We start from the raw sequence: 18647 nt of genomic DNA on the forward strand, positions 1-18647 counted from the left end.
GCACTTCTATTTATCACTGAGAGAAAAAAATAGTGAGAAAACTTAGGTAAAGTATAGAATATACGAAAAATCTTATTCATTAAATATTGCCTAAACCTGTGAAAACAGTATTCCTAAATACTTAGGAAGGCAACTCTCCAATAGGATTAAAACAAAGTATTTTCTGAATACCAGCAAAAACTTTCAATTTTTGTTAACACTGCCACTGTTATTTAGTAGGATCATATACAGTAATTGAGAGAAATAGGAGACTAGGCCATCCACAAATGATAAAAAGACTATTCCATATCTAAACAGGAAGATCAGATGAGTATCTATTGAGAAAGATCATTATTTTCTATCTTTAGATGGGAGCAGGAAAAGCAAAAGAAACTTGATTGTTGAACATTATGGGAGGACTGTTGAATGCCCTTTGATTTTCCTGCTCCCACTTGAGTGAAAGACCCAAAAGCAAGACAAAAATTCTGGTTAAACAATGCATAATAATTCTTAACCTGATTTTGTGGGATATGTTAATAAGAACTTTAGAGAAATTTGTTTTATTTATTTCAGAATATTAGTTAACATTTAAAAACATAACTCAAAGCAGGGGATAATGAAAAACAGTTTTACTCCAAATTAAAAACATCATATCCATTTTATCCTTGCTGATGTACAGTAATAAATTTGGAAAAGCTGTCTATATGGCAGGAAGAAGTCTAAACATTGGGACATTTAGAGACCTGCCTTATTTAGTGCAATATTAGATAGATAGATAGATAGATAGATAGATAGATAGATAGATAGAGATATATATAGTGTGTGTGTGTGCGTATGTATATGAAAAAAGGGAGGAAGGAGCATTTAGGTATGTTCGTTGCCTTGAAATATTTATAAAAAAATATTTATAAAATAAATATATATTTTCTATGTCCTAAATTCCTCATTTCTGTTCCACATTCCTGACATGAGATAGGTGAATATTAACCAAATTAATATCATACATACATACAGAAATTTGTAAAAACTAATAACTAAAAGGTACCTGGTGTTGGAACTAAGATGAAAGATATGATGATGTCAGGAAATTTGAGAGCCAGTTTAATTAGTGGTTAAGGCCCCAGGCTAGAAACCTGGGGACTGTGAGTTCTAGTTGTATCTTAGGCATGAAAGTTGGCTGGGTGACTTTGGGCCTAACCCACCTCACAGGATGGTTGTTATGGGGAAAATGGCAGGAGGGAGGAATATTAGTATGGTCACTGCCTTGATTTATAAAAATAATACAGGTGGGATATAAATAAAGATAATATATTCTATTATGAGGAATATTACATCATACAAAGTTCCTACAGGGCAGCACATTCATGTATAATATTAGCTCTATTGTGTTGTGGCAGTTTTAGGAAATTCAATTTAGCTTTTGACACAGTAAGAATCCAAAATTCATCAGATTCTGGGTATTGATACCTATCTGTACCTAAAGCAAGGGAAACCTGGACCAGTAACAACTTTTATTAGACCAGCTTTCCATAATTTCCATTATCCAAGATTTCTAAAGCATAACATATCATAATGAGAGAGGAAAAGAAATCAGCAGTTTTGCTGCTGTCAGAGAGAGGAGAAAACACCAGAGAAGAATGTTGATGTGTAATAAATCCAACGAGGAGACAGACATTAGGAAAGAGTCTGTTTCTTTACTCAGCTAATAAGCATCTTTCAATGTACCAGATTGTTTAGACAGATTACAGTTCATCAGTAGCCCTTAATAGACCTTCACAGTTACATCCTGACTGCTGTGTTCTGGACTGATGTAGGCCATCTTTGTACACATGCATCTACTAGAGCAAATTTGGCATAAAATTAATTTCAGATACAGATTAGAAAGCTCATGTACATATCTCCTCAGAACAGTGCTATGCACTCTTGCTCAGAAAGGAACATACTATTTCAGGATGTGTATTTTCACTCTCTCTCTCTGTGTTCTATTTTTCTTTTTAAAAAAATCTTGTCTATTTTCCTGTACAGAAGAAAAAACAATAGAATAGCAGCAAGCAATTCAATTTCACCAAATTCCAAATTCCATGGCTTTAATGATGGTGGTATTTTCATAGGTTTGTCATATTACACCATGAATATCATGCCTATTTACAATATTGCTGGGTTAATGATAATTATCAAAATGTGGCTGGTGGTATGATTTCAGAATTAATCAGATTTACTATGCTAAATATTTAGTTATGCAGGCTCCAAATTTATAGATAGAACCTTATTCATTTTTTTATAGGGGATAAATAAACTGGATTTGTTTTTTCCCCAGGAGATACAAGTGGATTTTGGCAGGCCAACTTCATATAAATCTCAAAAATATTACTGAAAAAATTAAATTGAAATAGGAACCTGATAGAATAGAATAGAATAGAATTCTTTATTGGCCAAGTGTGATTGGACACACAAGGAATTTGTCTTGGTGCAAATGCTTTCAGTATTCATAAAAGAAAAGATACATTCGTCAAGAGTCAAGAATGATTTGTTTGATATCACTAAATGAATAGCTATCATTGAATACAGATGGTAAGCATTCTTGAGCAAAGAAAAGTCAATTCTAAAGATTTAAAATAAATTCATATTGGATGAGTTCAAATTATTCTTTAGTGTATTCCTTCATTTAAAAATAAAAAAGCAGATATTTTTGTGGAACTAGTTTTAGCCTTAATTTGAAGTGATTAAATTATACATAAACCAGATGGTTCTTAAAGACAGGTTTACTTTTGCTCCTTGGCAGAAATATCTTTCAATCTTTATCATTTCATGAGGTTATTCCCAATTTATTAATGTTATTAATTAATGTTATTTTGATGCAAAGAATGACTAAAGTAAGCTCACTTTATGGTTCATTGGAGTGACCTTATAAAGAAGTCTTAAAATAACAATTGTTGATGAATTTACTCAGAAAGAATGAAAAGTGTTTAATTTGCTAGTAATCACTAGGAAATACTAGTGAGTGCCTACTGATCTCGCTGGTTTTAACAAAATCTAAACTATTTGCTGGGCCAGTGAATAATGAACATTTATCTCACCAGTCAGTTTCCTAAAATACATGGTAAAACATGCAAACATTCTGCAACTGTCAGCCATCAAAAGTGTTATGTGCAGAAACCGTGAGCTCCATTCAAATTTTGCTCTTATTAGCTGTTCAACATGATTAGATGGCTGGTAGGAAATGAACTGTTCTCAGTTCCTGAGTTTCTGACATTCTGAAGAATGTTGATTCCTCTTCATTCACTGTAGTTATCACCTGAGACTACCTATTAGCTCTCACAACTTCCTTTTTACATTCCTTACATGCATTTAGAATTTAGATACTTTAATTTCAGCATCTCTCTCTCTCTCTGTCTCTCTTTCTCTCTCTCTCTCACACACACACACACACACGCACAGAGTACATCTCACTATCCAAAATTCTGAGCAGCTTACAATGCAGTAAAATATAAATATACAAATATATACAAATATAAACTATATAGAACATATAAAATAGTGCTGTGAACAAGATATCCACCGTTCAGTGTGCTATCAAAATAAAAAAATACAGCAACTTCTTGTATACTATAGTAGTTTATTTTTGTATCATGTACAGACTTTCACTGAATCCTGAAACTAAGAGGATCAGAACACAAGCCACAGAGATAAAGAACACAGTTTAAAAATCAAAGCAAATAAGCCATTAATTTACAATCTAATTATTAGCTAGATGTTAAGAGGTTTTTCTCACGTGCAAGGAAAGTAAAAGTGAAGCAGAAGAAATTGTACTTGCACAGCGCACAGATCTATACCAGAAACTTCCATAAAGAAGATTAGTTAATCTTCTGTAGCAAAGTTGAAATTCCTTATTAATGTCAGCAAAATTATACCAGTCAAAATAAACTTAAATGATTGCTGATACCTAACAAAAAGTTATACTAAAACTAGTTTTTTCAAATTATCTTACCTGATTTTATCATATTATATCAACGCATGGAAAATGATTAATCCTTACTCTCCTGCTCTTGAACAGGTGTGTTCCAGACAAAATAATAAGTGTCTAGATGGCACTGTCAACTTGACGTCATTGTTACTGGGCTGACAAGATGTTTCCATGACAAATCTGAAATTGATCTATTATTTTGTTCATTACTAAGAACTTCTCAAAACTAGCTCTTTTTTCCATACTTTTATGCATGTCACACAATTACTAAATTGGCTGAGTGCCCAATGGGAAAATTAACTTCTTTTTTTTCATGAGCTTTCATAAAATAAACCACAGCTGTTGGATGATCTCTTATTTCAGGTTTTCATCCAGTCCCTGGTGGACCAACTCTCTGTGATCTACAAATCAATACATGTTCAAAAACTTGCCAATATCCTGATTGAATACCCCTTGGAAATGTACCAATTTATTAACTCTTTGATGAATAATTAGCATAGCTAGCAAGCAGAGCTTATAATAGCCAGAAGATGTTTGAACTTTTTGTGATAGAGAGATTTCACAAGGATTATGAAAATATACACTTTATTAGGAGCATAATCTATGTTTTATAGCTGTGGATGACAAAAAGTGGATTAGAACAAGATTTTGGGTAGCTTTCACATTCTTCTATCTACCCCATCACAACTGCAGTTCTTCCCCTTGATATTTTTTAAATCCCAGTAATAAGATGTTGGGTGCAGAATAATTTCATATAGCACTTGTAAAGTCAAATCAAACTAGACAGCACACTGAGAAGAAATGATCCCTCATTTTACAATATGTGCTTCATTTCTGTGAGGTTTATCTCTCTGAACTGTTGAACAACTCTGTGAATCATTGGTCTGGGATGGTACAAGGTCTCCTGCCTTGGGCAGGAGGTTGGACTAAAAGACCCCAGTGTCCCTTCCAGCCCTATTTGTTCTATTATATTCTAATTGCTAGCTAAGGGGAAAAGGTATTTACTTGATACCACAAACCTATTAGGGACAGAGAGTTGAGACCTAAGTCTATGACATTTGAAGTATAAGAGTAAGGAATATACTTGGAATTGAAACTATCCCTAAACTGTCTTTTGATTAACCTCTGTTTTATATGGCCACCAACAATGACCAAAGCAATCTTAATCCTAACCAGATAAGATGAAAATGATGGGTAAGGGTACCTTCCATATCTTGTAGATTACAGCACCCACAAATGTTGATCATAATGCACAAGTGTAAATCACAATCCAAATACTGTATTTGAAAGATACTGATGGTTACTATTTCCTGCTCATTTAACTACACTATGAAGGAATCAGAGTGAGACAGAATCACCTAAAAAGATGATGGAAAATCCCCCAAAAGGCAGCATAAAATCTATAAGCCTCCAGGCAGACTGTCATAATCATATACTTTCCTTGCTAGGTTACAGAATCCCACTAAATCTAAATATCAATTCCATTAGGTAGTGGTCTGACCACAGCAAAAGAAATATATATTTCCCCCCTACAAACTTCAAATACTACATTCCACACTAAAAACCAGTATCTACATTCCACCTGGAAAAGATGTATAGAAGTCCCGAGTTACTTCTGAAAGAGGAACACATCATATTATGCAGTAGCAGAGGGAATACATTATATAACATATTCTACTTTTAAGATACACACACACACAGAATTTTTTCCAGTTATGCACTAGGATCTTTTGACCAAAAAGCAATGTCACTGTTGACTCCAAAGATGTGTGTGTGTCTGTGTGTCTGTGTGTGTGTGATATATATCTTTGCTGATGCCATAAAACCATGTAGCTCCTTTTTAAGCATGTATAAATGATGGGCTTGAAAAAAAAAACATACAACAATCTAAACTAAGGCTATATTAAGATTTCAGATTTACATTAAAATGTGTTAAATACCTTACAGGGGCTTCTAAATGTGAAACAGCCATGTGAACATTTTGCAACTGTACCATATGTGGTATCTCTCCTCCCTTCTCCTGATTTGCAATAGGCTTACAAAACAAGCAACAAAATGAATTAAACCAACTGTATTTTTCAAACAACCAAGGAGTTTTATCTGCACATGTTCATCTAAATAAGGACAAATCTAAACAGAGATGTCACCTGTTCAACAGCAGAAGCTTTCCATCACTTATATTCTCAAATAAAACAAGGAGAAATATGGCAGATTAACTCTGTTAAAAGTGAATGCTTGTTTGCTTGTTAAACAACAACCTCCCTGTGTCCACACATGCAAATTAATATTTTAAAATATACTATAAATCCCCCACTAAATAGTAGGATTTTACAGTGGGCTCAGATTAGATGAGTTCTACAAATCTTTATGTCATTCGAACTGAAGAAAAAGCCTTATCATTCTTATAGTTCCCAAGAAAACCCAGTCACTTCCATTATCTTCATGCCCCAAAGTAAATTTCATAGGGCTTGGACTAGGTGATGGTACCAGTAAATACTTGGTTAATCCAAAGGTGTAAACCCTTGTAGAAAAGAAAAATGTCTACAATGAATGAATGGTCTGTCATTTTCTTCCTCTGAGGTTCTGTCACACAAAGGCAACTCATTCTAGATCAAAAAGCTATTTGGCCACGTTTTGGAATCATGTCTACCCCCAAAATATATCCTTATATCCATTGTCTCAACATACTTGTATTCCCAATAATATACTAACAGCAGGTTAATAGGCTGTCAGGAATCTAAATGCTGGCAAAACAGAAAGAAAACACAGAAGCAGAGCAGCAATGTGGTAGATATTACTTTCCACATTCTTTAAATGTGTCTCAGTACACACATATATTCTAATACATACATGTTGGTATAGTGCTTAAGGCATCAGACTAGAAATAACTTCTACTTTCACCTTAGGCAAACAAACAGCTGAGTGACCAAGGATCAGGTATTCTCTCTCAGCTCTAGGAGAAGCCCAATAAGGCAATGTTAAGTCACTGCTGAACTCTTGCCAAGATAATTGCATGGGCTTGTCCAGGTGGTTATCAGCACTCAACACTGACTCAAAAATGTGCATGCACAAAAAGACTCTCTGGGCGTTTAATGGATATTAGAGTACTTATAACACAAATTAGGTTTAAACCAGGAAATTCCCGCTTTGCAATTCAACCTTCATAGTATGATAATTTAAGAAGGAACAATCATACAAACAAATTCTAAATTGCTTTAAATAAATAAATATGCATGTTACCCATAACAAAACATTAAAAGAACAACAACCAAATATGCTTAGAATAAATTCAATATCATGGTCATTAGATGCTGATGCCACTGTTGCTTCTTACAACACGAGTTACTACATTATCATCTAATTCTACGTGATATGAGGGAAAAAACTTGTTTTATCATTACTGATAACTGGAAATACTACATGTAGAAATGGCAATATTTCACTATAATGTTCCCAAACATTGATCACATAGATATTATAGTGTAAATTATTAGTTTTAGTTTTAATGTTAGCATATTAGTTTTATATGTTTCAATTCATTTGTTGAAGTTGTATTCTCATATGAATATGGGGATGCTGGATATGCATAACATATAAACCTTCATGAAACTAAACAAATCAAATAGAAAAGGAACTTCTAAACCCTAATTCTCTTCCAGTATACTCCTGTAAAAAAAAAGACATAGAAGGTGAGGCTAGCTTTATTACCAGTCTGAAAGTGATAACTGACAGAATGAGAATTTATTAACATTACCCTTTAATCAGGGTCAACAATAGGAAAAGTTTGCATTATGCTGACTTCTAGCTACCAGACTACCCATACATTGCTATTATGTGTTTTGACCACTATGTTCAGGGTTCTAGTATTGAATTACCATTGCAAGAAAGCTGTCTTTCAACCAGTACAAATGTAAAATAGCAGTAAGAGTTATACTGTCCCCTAGTTAAAATAATATCAACAACTTCCTTTAATATTCCTATGTAAAATGACTGGATAGAGTGTAATAATGAAATATAACATTCCCATTTGATATTGTAACAATAACTATTACCAAACCACAATTCAAGACCATGATAATAAATTAATTCACTTTAGTAAAGTTTCCACAAATGTTCATATTTACAAAAAAATCCAGTTTGCTTAGTAGCAGATAGATAATTTCTTAAAGTTTTGTCCCCAGTGCTACTCTCTTATGATGAACAGGATAATTATGTGGATAACATGAGAAAGTACGTTAACTTTTCTGTTCGTTTTCCAGACACACTTGACTGAATAATATAGGAGCAGCAACACAGAATTGCCTCTAAACCATTTTTTTGTAGGAATGCAAATGCTACAGTAGTCTATTTTCACAAATGCCCTTTCTGTCAAAAAACAAACAAACCTTCATATAGGAAGTTATCAATATAAACAAAATGAAATCTAGCTTTCTCAACAGAGAGAAAATAAACTATAGCCCTCTCTCCTAGTCAAAGCAATGAATTGCCATGGTGTATTTTCTGACTGAGATTTAACAGCTATTTTAGTAGCTGACTATGTCATGAGTAAGATTTTTATCCAACATGAGATACAGTATGAAAAAAAGAAAGGGGGTTCAGGTCATACTCACTTTCTTGATCTGTTTTGATTGCTTAAAACTGATCCATTTTAACATTTTGCTTCTTTGTTGGCAGCAGCTTCTTTGAACTGAAGGCAAAACTGAAAAGGTTTCTATTTCTTTTCCTTTTCCTCTGCCACCTCTTCCTAGTCCGATTGCTTAATGAAGTTTAATAGGTTTATTTTGTATTTCGCTATCATTTCTGAAGAAAGACTTTGTACCACCTCTGCCACTCCTGCGCTAGAAACTAGGGTTTCAGAGACAGCCACTCTGCTTACAGCAAGATCACATGTTCTACAGCATTATCTTGTGATTTGCAGATGTCATAGAAGCAATTGTTTGTAGTAGCAAATACTCCACAAACATGACTTTTAACATTGTGGAGAGGATGCTTAAATGAAAAAGACATTTGAGGAGGATATTAATGTTTAATACGACTTTTTTTCAAGCCATCTGAGCGACAAGACATCAGGTAGCTAAGGATATTTGATCAATTCAAGCATCTGGACTGTTTCCAGTCTTTTCAATATCTGCACTAAACTAACAGTAAAATAAATAGACTGGAAAACTGGCTGGGGGAAGGGGGGAACACCCTATATTCTATTATACGTATCTTTATTTTTGAGGAATAAGTACACCTTTTTTTAATGCTGCAATACTGTGTATCATTTATTTGGATCTACCCCAAGTGGGAAAAAATATATCCCATGAACTTGCCTATGTCTCACCAGGAAGTTTACCTGACACTTTAGAATAACTCACATGTTGGCCAAACCTTGGTATGAATTTCTTTTGAGCAAATCTTGTGGGTGGGGTAAGCTGGTGTAGAAATGATTAATGAAAGAACCTGCAATAAAAGTCTTTTGAAATTCTGACCAACTGTAAAAGATACTGTTTGGATAAAGACTTAAACTTTTACAAGTACCTTCCCACTCTATGTACAATAGCTGTTTATTACAGAATAAAGTTCTAGATTTCATTGATAAAATTATTTCAGAAAGGGTTTTCTCATGTAGCCTTCAGAACAGCAACAAAAATTCATTGTTTCTTTGTAACAGAAAAGCATGTATTTATCCCCTGATTCAGTGTATAAACAAGTGGGGACGAGGTGTGGGACCTGGGGGGGGGGACCCAAAATTTGGGAAGCAGAACATAGGAAACCTTAGAGCAGGGGTGTCAAACTCAAGGCCCATGGGCCGGAATCCGGTCCGTGGGATGCTTAGATCTCGCTCATGGGGCTGCCCTAGAAACAGAAAAGGACCAGCCCGTGGTACCTCTGCCAGTGAAAACGGAGCTTGGGAGGGCCGCATGCAGCCCCCCTGAGCACCATTTTAACTGGCAGGAGGGTGGCAGGAGTCCGTCGCAGATGAAAATGGAGCTCTGGAGCCCATTTTTGCTGGCAGAGCACTTGGTCCACCATCGATGCCCCCGACACAAGTGATGTCAAGCTGGCCACACCCACCCTGGTAATGTCCCTGACACAACCCTGACGTGGCCCTCAATGAAATGGAGCTTGACACCCCTGCCTTAGAGCAGCGGTCACCAAGCGGTGGGCCGTGAGAAAATTTTGGTGGACCACAGAGAAATCTCACCCCCAGAGCACCCTCGCAAAGCAATTAATCCAGGCTGTGCAGACACATGGCCCACGGGAACCCTCCCCGCCCACTCACTCCTTACCCGGTAAACTTGCCTGCTAAATTGCTATTTTTCCTTTTTCCGACCATCATCTGTTCTACTGTGCTGGGAGATTTAGATTAGCTAGGAAGCAGGAAATGGTTGGATTTCTTGCTTTCTAGCTAGTCTGTAGATCTTTGGCTCTGCTTTTAAGCACAGCTGAATCTCCCTTAGGACTGAAGTTTCTGTTATTCAGTGCAGACTCATGGCAAACAAATTTGAGAGACTGAGCTAGCCGATGGCAGATAGATAGTTCACTGAATGAATCTGTGATTCTGTGAGCAACTCAATCTGCCTGCCTGCTTTGCCTGATTTTGGGTAAAAGTTGTTCTGTTTTATAAAAAATTCAATATTTACATGCATGGTGTGTTGTGAGTTAATTTTGTGAGTTTGCTTGCTAGCAAATTTTATGAGTGTGCTTGCAAGCAAATTTTATGTGACAGACTGAGCTTGCCAATGGCAGATAGATAAATCTCTGAATGAATCTGTGATTCTGTGAGCAACTCAATCTACCTGCTTTACCTGATTTTGGGTAAAAGTTGCTCTTTTTTATAAAAAAAAATCAATATTTATATCAATATTTACATACAAGCCATACCCAGCCAGTCACATGACCACCAAGCCACACCCACAAATTAGGCCATGCCCACAGAACCGGTTAGTGGTCCCTGGGATCTAAAATTATGAGTTTGGTGGTCCCTGAGGTCCAAAAGGTTGGCGACCCCTGCCTTAGAGGATAGGAGAAGCTTCGGGAAACATGAATCCAGTGGCCTGGGCCTGCACTAGACCCCCCCACCCACAGGCTCCTACCACCCCGAGGCACCTTATACTCTGTTTAATGACCAAACTGTGGACAGCAGGGATGGGACCTTGTTTAGCAATCATCTTGACTTGACTCAATTTTGGCTGGATATCAAGGACTACCTGTACTCCTACAGGAATCATCTAAAACATATTGTAACAGCTCTTTAAATCAGATTTTATTCTCAAATAGATAAAGTGTTATCTTTATAGGCAAATAAATGTAGCTTGCATATATTCAGAAGTAAAGGCTTGTAAAACGATGCAAAGGCCATGAAAAAGGACAAAATGACCAGCTATAAGAACAGTGAGACCTATTACTATTCAAAGTAATAATTACAGTATCTTTCTAATTACAGTGTGCTAATTTAAAACCTGTAAATATAGCAATATTATTTTAAACTTAAATTAGAAATTGTGTTTTAAACTTACTGACAAGATAATCTGTCCTGCAATAGAAAAAGTTTATTCACTACATGCATATTCAATATTTCTGTCCACGTAGCTTTGTTAAGAATCTTTCATTTAACCTTTTTCTTAAAATATTCAGTGATACCTGGACAGAAGGAAAAGTTAACATAGCTATGTGGGAACTATGATAATTGAGGCATGAAATGGACCAACTTAAGATAAGTTGGTCTTAAGATAAGTTGGTGGTTATTATAAAATCTTTTTAATGGTGTATTCTGCACACATGACCATGACTACAAAATCTTAATCCTTTAGATAAAATTTGGCTTTTTGGGGGGAGGGGGGAGTGCAGTAATCATCAATGGCCTTTTAAAGGCATGCAATTAATATCTCTGAAGCTTTCCTTTTCTTAGTAATCTTTTACTCCAGCGCATCATCACCACTTTCACTCAAGAAGTTTGACACTTTCAATCTTTTGACTAACAAATGTACCCAAGATAGTTATACTGAATTCCCTAAATTCAACATCCTGATTTGCTGAATTTTTGAATCAACCAATATATTTGATATTAATCAGGCAGGTATATATTTCACTGAAGAATAATAACCCTCTTCCAAGATAAATATAATTTGGAACCTATTCTATAAAGTTATCAAAACACAGTCAACTGATAAAATAAATGAGGCACATATATACCTACAACAGAAAATAACTGAGTAAATTTCTGACAAGTATTCTTAGGATTACTAAGGACTTCACCTCTTGAGAATTGATTAAACTTAAACAACAACGACATCACTCTGGTCTTGTATATTAACTTTTTACTAAGCAACTGGGTAAGAAAACTGCTATGCTACTACACTAAATAAAATTAATAATTGTTGGTCGCCATCAGTCTGTCATCAAGACTTAACAAAAGAAGCTGAAGGAGGGAGGGAGAGAGGAAGGAAAGCGGTGGTGGGATTCAATTTTTTTTACTACTGGTTATGTGGGCGTGGCTTTGTGGGTGTGGCTTTGTGGACATGGTGTGGCTTTATGGGTGTGGCTTTATGGGCGTGGCAGGGGAAGGATATTGTAAAATCTCCATTCCCTCCCCATTCCTGGGGGGTAGGTTACTGCAAAATCTCCATTCCCACCCCAACCCACTAACCTGCTTTCCAGCTCCATTCTCCTGTGCAGGGCAACCAAAGAAGACTCAGCCAATCAGCTGGGACTCGGGAGGCAGAGAATAGATGGGGGCGGGGCCAGTCAGAGGTAATATTTACCGGTTCTCTGAACTATGCAAAATTTCTGCTACCAGTTCTCCAGAACTGATCAGAACCTGCTGAATACCACCTCTGAAGGAAGGAAACTTCAAATTCATTGCTATAAAGAAGTAGTGTGGCAACAGTTTGGAAGGCTCTTACTCTTCCTGTAATAAAGGAGGCCACTTTTTAAGAAGTTGGAAATAATTCCAATTGTCATGGTCTGCCAAAATTTGTTAAATCTTTTTAAATTTAATATTAACTGCTTTAGAAGTCATCAACTTAATCATACTCAAAGATGTGAGGTTCTTGGAAAATCAGTGATACTGAAATGTATTCTGCAAACTATTCACAGCATGAAACTAGCTATAGAATAAAAACCCACATAATCTTGACTTTTCATGATCTGCAGGAATATATAGAAGGAACAGCAGTTGAATAACACAAATGAAAGATTCAGCAGACGCCCCTGCAACGTTTCCCTATCCTCTGAACGACTGCACATAGCAACCATTTTTTAAAAGATGAAGGAAATGACATTGAAAAAGAAGTTACTGTTCACATACATCAGGGGTCCCCAAACTTGGCAACTTGAAGACTTGTGGACTTCAACTCCCAGAATTCCTCAGCCAGCTGGCTGAGGAATTCTGGGAGTTGAAGTCCACAAGTCTTAAAGTTGCCAAGTTTGGAGACCTCTGTCATACACACTGTCCTCTAGATCAGGGGTCCCCAACCACGGTCCGCGGACCGGCACCGTCCGCGGAACAACTCCTACCGGGCGCAGGCTTGCTGGGCGCCGCCATCTTTTTGATGAAAAAGTGCTTCCGTGAGCTTTTCCGGGTAGAAAGCTCACCGGAAGCACGTTTTCATCAAAAAGATGGCGGCACCAGCGCTCGTGAGCTTTTCCGGGTAGAAAGCCATTTCTACCCGAAAAAGCTCACCGAGCGTAGCGCCGCCATCTTTTTGATGAAAAGTGCTTCCGGTGAGGTCACCGGAAGCACTTTTTCATCAAAAAGATGGCAGCGCCCAGCTGATGCCGGTACCGGGCCGCGGCGTAGAAAAGGTTGGGGATCACTGCTCTAGATGGAAACATGTAGGATCATTCAAACCCAAATTATTACAATTAGAAGGGTAAACTTCACAAACACTGAAAGCACCAAGCTCTCCCATTCAACGCAGAACCCCAAATCTGGCGATGTCAAAATAGCATTTCTCATAAGCCTTGAGTATAGGAAGCAAGAATCAAGCTGCTATATTATTGATTCATTTGTGTATATTGCTTTCCACCCGAGCAAATGCTTTGACGATCAATCCTTTCAGGCATCACACTCCACTGAAGCACATGCTGGGAGATGGGGGCAAATCACATGGATAGTTTTATGTTGGTAAATGAGGGCTAGGTCATAAGGTGGCATTGCACATTCAGGAAGTTGCTGGTTAAACTCCGTTTAAAAGCAGATAGCTATAATCTAAATTTATACTTCTGGCTCATGCTGTGGATAAATACTGAAAAATCCTAGTAGCAACAGGAGAATTTATTCTCACTCATGCCCATTCTAACTCTCTGCCAACTACATGTGAAGAAATGACTTCCTGCTGCTTCAAATTAATAGTTTAAGAAACTGAAGTATTTTAATCTTTTTTTTTTTTAAAAAAAGACCATTATTCTCATTCTAATGACATTTAATGAATTCCAGAAATGGATCCCAATACCCCTTTTTTATATAGAAATAGAAAAGAAATTAAATTCGATTATAGTTAGGCTGAATGAACAGATAAACTAGATTGGAATTATCTGTACAGTTTTGTGCTCCCTCTAAATTTCACAAAGCAGGGACTTGATAAAATAGTATATGCTGGAAAAATATTATACTAATCAGGACAATTTGTTTGTTTATTTGTATGCTACCTATCTCTAAATAACTTAGGTGACTCACAACAATCAATTTATAATAAAATCAATAAAAAAGAAAGATAAATTAAAATGTACACATTAGGGATATTATTAAATTAGAAGGGTTATTAGAAGGGAATTAGGAAAGAATGTATTGAAAAGAGGGCCAATTTCATATGGAAATGTGTGCTTTAACGTGCACACATTAAAAACATTGAGGGTTTCGAATACAAAGAGTCCCCAACTTAAAACAGTTCATTTTAGTGACCATTGAAAATTACAATGGCACTGAAAAAAGTGACTTATGACTGTTTTTCACACTCATGACTGCTGCAGCATCCCCATGGTCATGTGATCAAAATTCAGATGCTTGGCAACTGGTTCATACTTATGACGGTTGCCGTGTCCTGGGATCATGTGATCACCTTTTGTGACCTTCTGACAAGCAAAGTCAATGGGGAAGCCAGATTCACTTAACAACCATGTTAGTATTTTAACAATTGTGGTGATTCATTTAACAACTATGGCAAGAAAGGTCGTAAAATGGGACAAAACACATTTAACAACAGAAATTTCCTCGCTTAACAACAGAAATTTCTGGGTCAATTGTGGACGTAGGTTGAGGACTACCTGTAGACAATTAAAAAGAAATAAGAAACTGTTTTAAAACTGAGATCCAAGTGAAAAGGCTATCTGTAATAGAAAGCCAAATCACCCATTTTTATTTGATACATTATAGCATACCCAACACAGAGCAGCCTGGAATTTTATTTACAAAACTGCTATGATGATCTTAGACTATGAAAAATAGGTTGGAAAAAACATGGAGTTGAATAGTTTGACAAAGGTAAATGGAAGTGTTAGCAGCATGCTAGCTACAGTGTTGTAAGTATTATTGTGTGGTTATGACTCATCATTATTTAAATTTACAAGTTTCTTATTGCATTCACTAACCCTTAGCTTTTGCAGAGGGATACCAAGGAAAGTAGCCATGTAGAGGACACATACAGTGATGATTATGTATCATGTTTTGCTATATGTAGGTACATGTACTGGTGCCAATGTACAATTTAAATATCACCACAGCAGGGAATCCAAAGGAACACTAAGGAAATAATTGTACTAAAAATTATATTATGGCAAAAGTGGAAACATGTGTTACATAATATGTTATTACATATACAAATATGTTACAGAGCACCTGATTATGACATCGAACATGTAAACAAGCTAAATTCACTACTAACATGGGCAACATCCTGCTCAAACGCTTTTATCTTTCTTGGTGACTTCAATCTACTTCATATTAACTGGACCCTAAATGAATGTACAGCTGAACCCATACATGCAACCTTCTACAATGCTGTTACAAATCTGGGAGTGGAACAACTAGTAACCAACAATACTAGACTTAACAACTGCCTCGATCTCATCTTCTGCAATAGTTTGAATTTAATTTACGGAATACAAACTAAAGAACCCTTTTTCAACAGTGACCACAATATGATTGACTTTTGTCTCAACATACGCCTACACAAAAATCATCACAATGACGTAATCTCCAATTATAACTTCAAAAAAGGCAACTATGATCTTATAGACAACGATCTCTCATCCCTTGATTGGCAATCTCTATTCACTGGATGCAATACTGTTGAAGACCATTACAACATATTTTTACTTGAAGTCAAAAGAGTCATCAAACTATATATACCAATAACTTCCCAAAAACAAAACAAAACCAGATTACCCATAACAATAAGGAAACTTCAATCCAAAAAGAGATCACTCAGGCGGAAAAACAAATCTGGTCACATTGCCAACTTCAAAAGCCGATACAAAAATTTATGCCACCAGATAAAGACTGAATGTACCAATTATCACATTAAACAAGAGGAAAACCTTCTACGCACCAATTCCACCCACGCTTTTTACAATTTTGTAAACAACAAACTAAAAGACTCAAGGTCCATCCCATCCCTGATAGGACCCAATGGTAAAGACTATAACGAAGACACCATTAAAGCCAACATCTTTAACACATTCTTTGGCTCAGTATTTGTAAACAGCAATGGATCATGCCCACTATTTCCTAGCTGAACCACAGAAAACTATAATGATATAATACATATCGATTTTACAGAAGACAATGCTGAAAAAGCACTACACAATCTAAAACCATCTCTATCTATTGGACTGGACGGAATATCTGCCTACTTCTTAAAAAAGCTATCCACTGCCATAACAGAACCTCTAACCATAATCTTTGAAAAATCTTTCAGGACCAGCTCCTTGCCTAACCTATGGTCACAAGCCACGATCATCCCATCTTCAAAAACGGAGACCCCAGCCTAGTTGAAAATTACAGACCAATCTCCTTATGCTGCGTCACCTGTAAAGTCAAGGAATCAATTATTAATCAATCCATTATCCTCCACTTAGAGACAAACAACCTACTCTCTAATAAACAATTTGGTTTCAGAAAAAAACTATCCTGTAATCTGCAACTCTTACACTGCAAAAACATATGGACTACACAACTCGAGCAGGGCAAAGCAATAGACGCAATCTACATAGACTTCTGTAAAGCCTTTGATTCAATGGTACACGACAAACTACTCCTAAAACTAAAATCTTATGGTATCTCTGGACAACTGCATAACTGGATAGAAGCATTCCTGTCAAACAGACAACAAATGGTCAAAATTGGGAGCATTCTATCAAATTCTGTTCCTGTCAACAGTGGTGTGCCCAAGGCAGTGTTCTAGGACCAACTCTCTTCATACTCTACATAAATGACCTCTGTGATCATATTAAGAGCAACTGCATTCTCTTCGCTGCTGATGTAAAGCTATTCAACACCACAGACAATGCTGCTACCCTTCAAAAAGACCTCGACTATGTGTCAGAATGGTCAAACAAATGGCAACTTCAAATCTCAACAAATAAATGCTCTATCTTACATATTGGCAAAAAAAAATATCAAAAAATAAAATACAAGCTGAATAGTCAAGACCATGTTGATGATCCAAGCTCTGTAAAGGACCTTGGAATACTCATCTCTAATGATCTAAGTGCTAGAGCCCACTGTAACTACATAGCCAAAAAGGCATTAAGAGTTGTTAACCTAATCCTATGTAGCTTTTTCTCTGGTAATATCACACTACTAACTAGAGCATATAAAACATTTGCTAGACCAATACTCGAATACAGCTCATCAGTCTGGAACCCACATTACGTATCTGATATTAGCACAGTTAGAAAGTCCAGAAATATTTCACAAGAAGAGTTCTCTACTCCTCTACTCGTTGTAGAATACCTTATGCCACCAGACGTGAAATTCTAGACCTAGAAAACCTTGAATTATGCTGTCTTCGGTCTGATCTAAGTATGGTATATAAAATCATACATTGCAATGACTTACCTGTCAATGAATACTTCAACTTCAACCGTAACAACACAAGAGCACACAATAGATACAAATTCAAGGTTAACTGCACCAAACTTGATTGCAGGAAATATGACTTCAGCAACAGAGTGGTCAATGTCTGGAATACTCTACCTGACTCTGTAGTTTCTTCCCCAAACCCCCAAAACTTTAACCTTAGACTGTCTACTATTGACCTCACCCCTTTCCTAAGAGGTCTGTAGGGGGTGTGCATAAGCGCACCAAAGTGCCTACTGTCCCTGTCCTATTGTTTCTTTTATTTTTCTTATATGTACCCATTTCATGTATTCATAACTATGTATATACTTATACCTATTATCTTGTAAGCAATTGACAAATCAAAATAAATAAAAATAAAAAATAAAAAACATACTAAAATAAATGAAGCTGGTGAGGCAGGAACAAACAATTTCCATGCTAATGAGAACAGTTATAACAGTTAACCTTCTGATTTAGAAAGGCAGGAGAAAAAAGTCTAGAATTTAAACCACGGAGCACAGACTGGGATAAGGTTTTTATTTTTATATGTTGCAGTGGGCAAAGGCAGTGGCTTCATTCTTCTTCCTGTTAAAGAGGCTAATCTTGGTATACTGTCTCTGGGAGCCTTCTGCCAGTAAGACAATTCCTGAATGA

At 36.3% G+C, this 18647-nt stretch overlaps 1 protein-coding gene across 5 annotated transcripts in view; it reads right to left on the reverse strand.

Annotated features, from left to right (window-relative positions):
• The window catches only part of KALRN (kalirin RhoGEF kinase), a 554985-nt gene that overhangs the window by 114722 nt on the left and 421616 nt on the right, over positions 1 to 18647 (reverse strand). The window contains exon 1 of one of the 5 annotated variants that reach the window (XM_087950196.1): positions 8554 to 8676. The exons of the other annotated variants lie outside the window; for them this stretch is intronic. Coding sequence (XP_087806322.1) covers positions 8554 to 8598 — 45 coding nt within the window. The 5' untranslated portion in view covers positions 8599 to 8676. Of the gene's footprint in view, positions 1 to 8553; positions 8677 to 18647 lie in introns of those variants that run through there. 5 annotated transcript variants of the gene reach the window in all.

Source organism: Notechis scutatus, chromosome 1, assembly GCF_049901735.1.
Source record: "Notechis scutatus isolate UNSWTSFEM ecotype Mainland chromosome 1, rNotScu1.2, whole genome shotgun sequence".
Lineage (NCBI taxonomy): Eukaryota > Metazoa > Chordata > Lepidosauria > Squamata > Elapidae > Notechis > Notechis scutatus.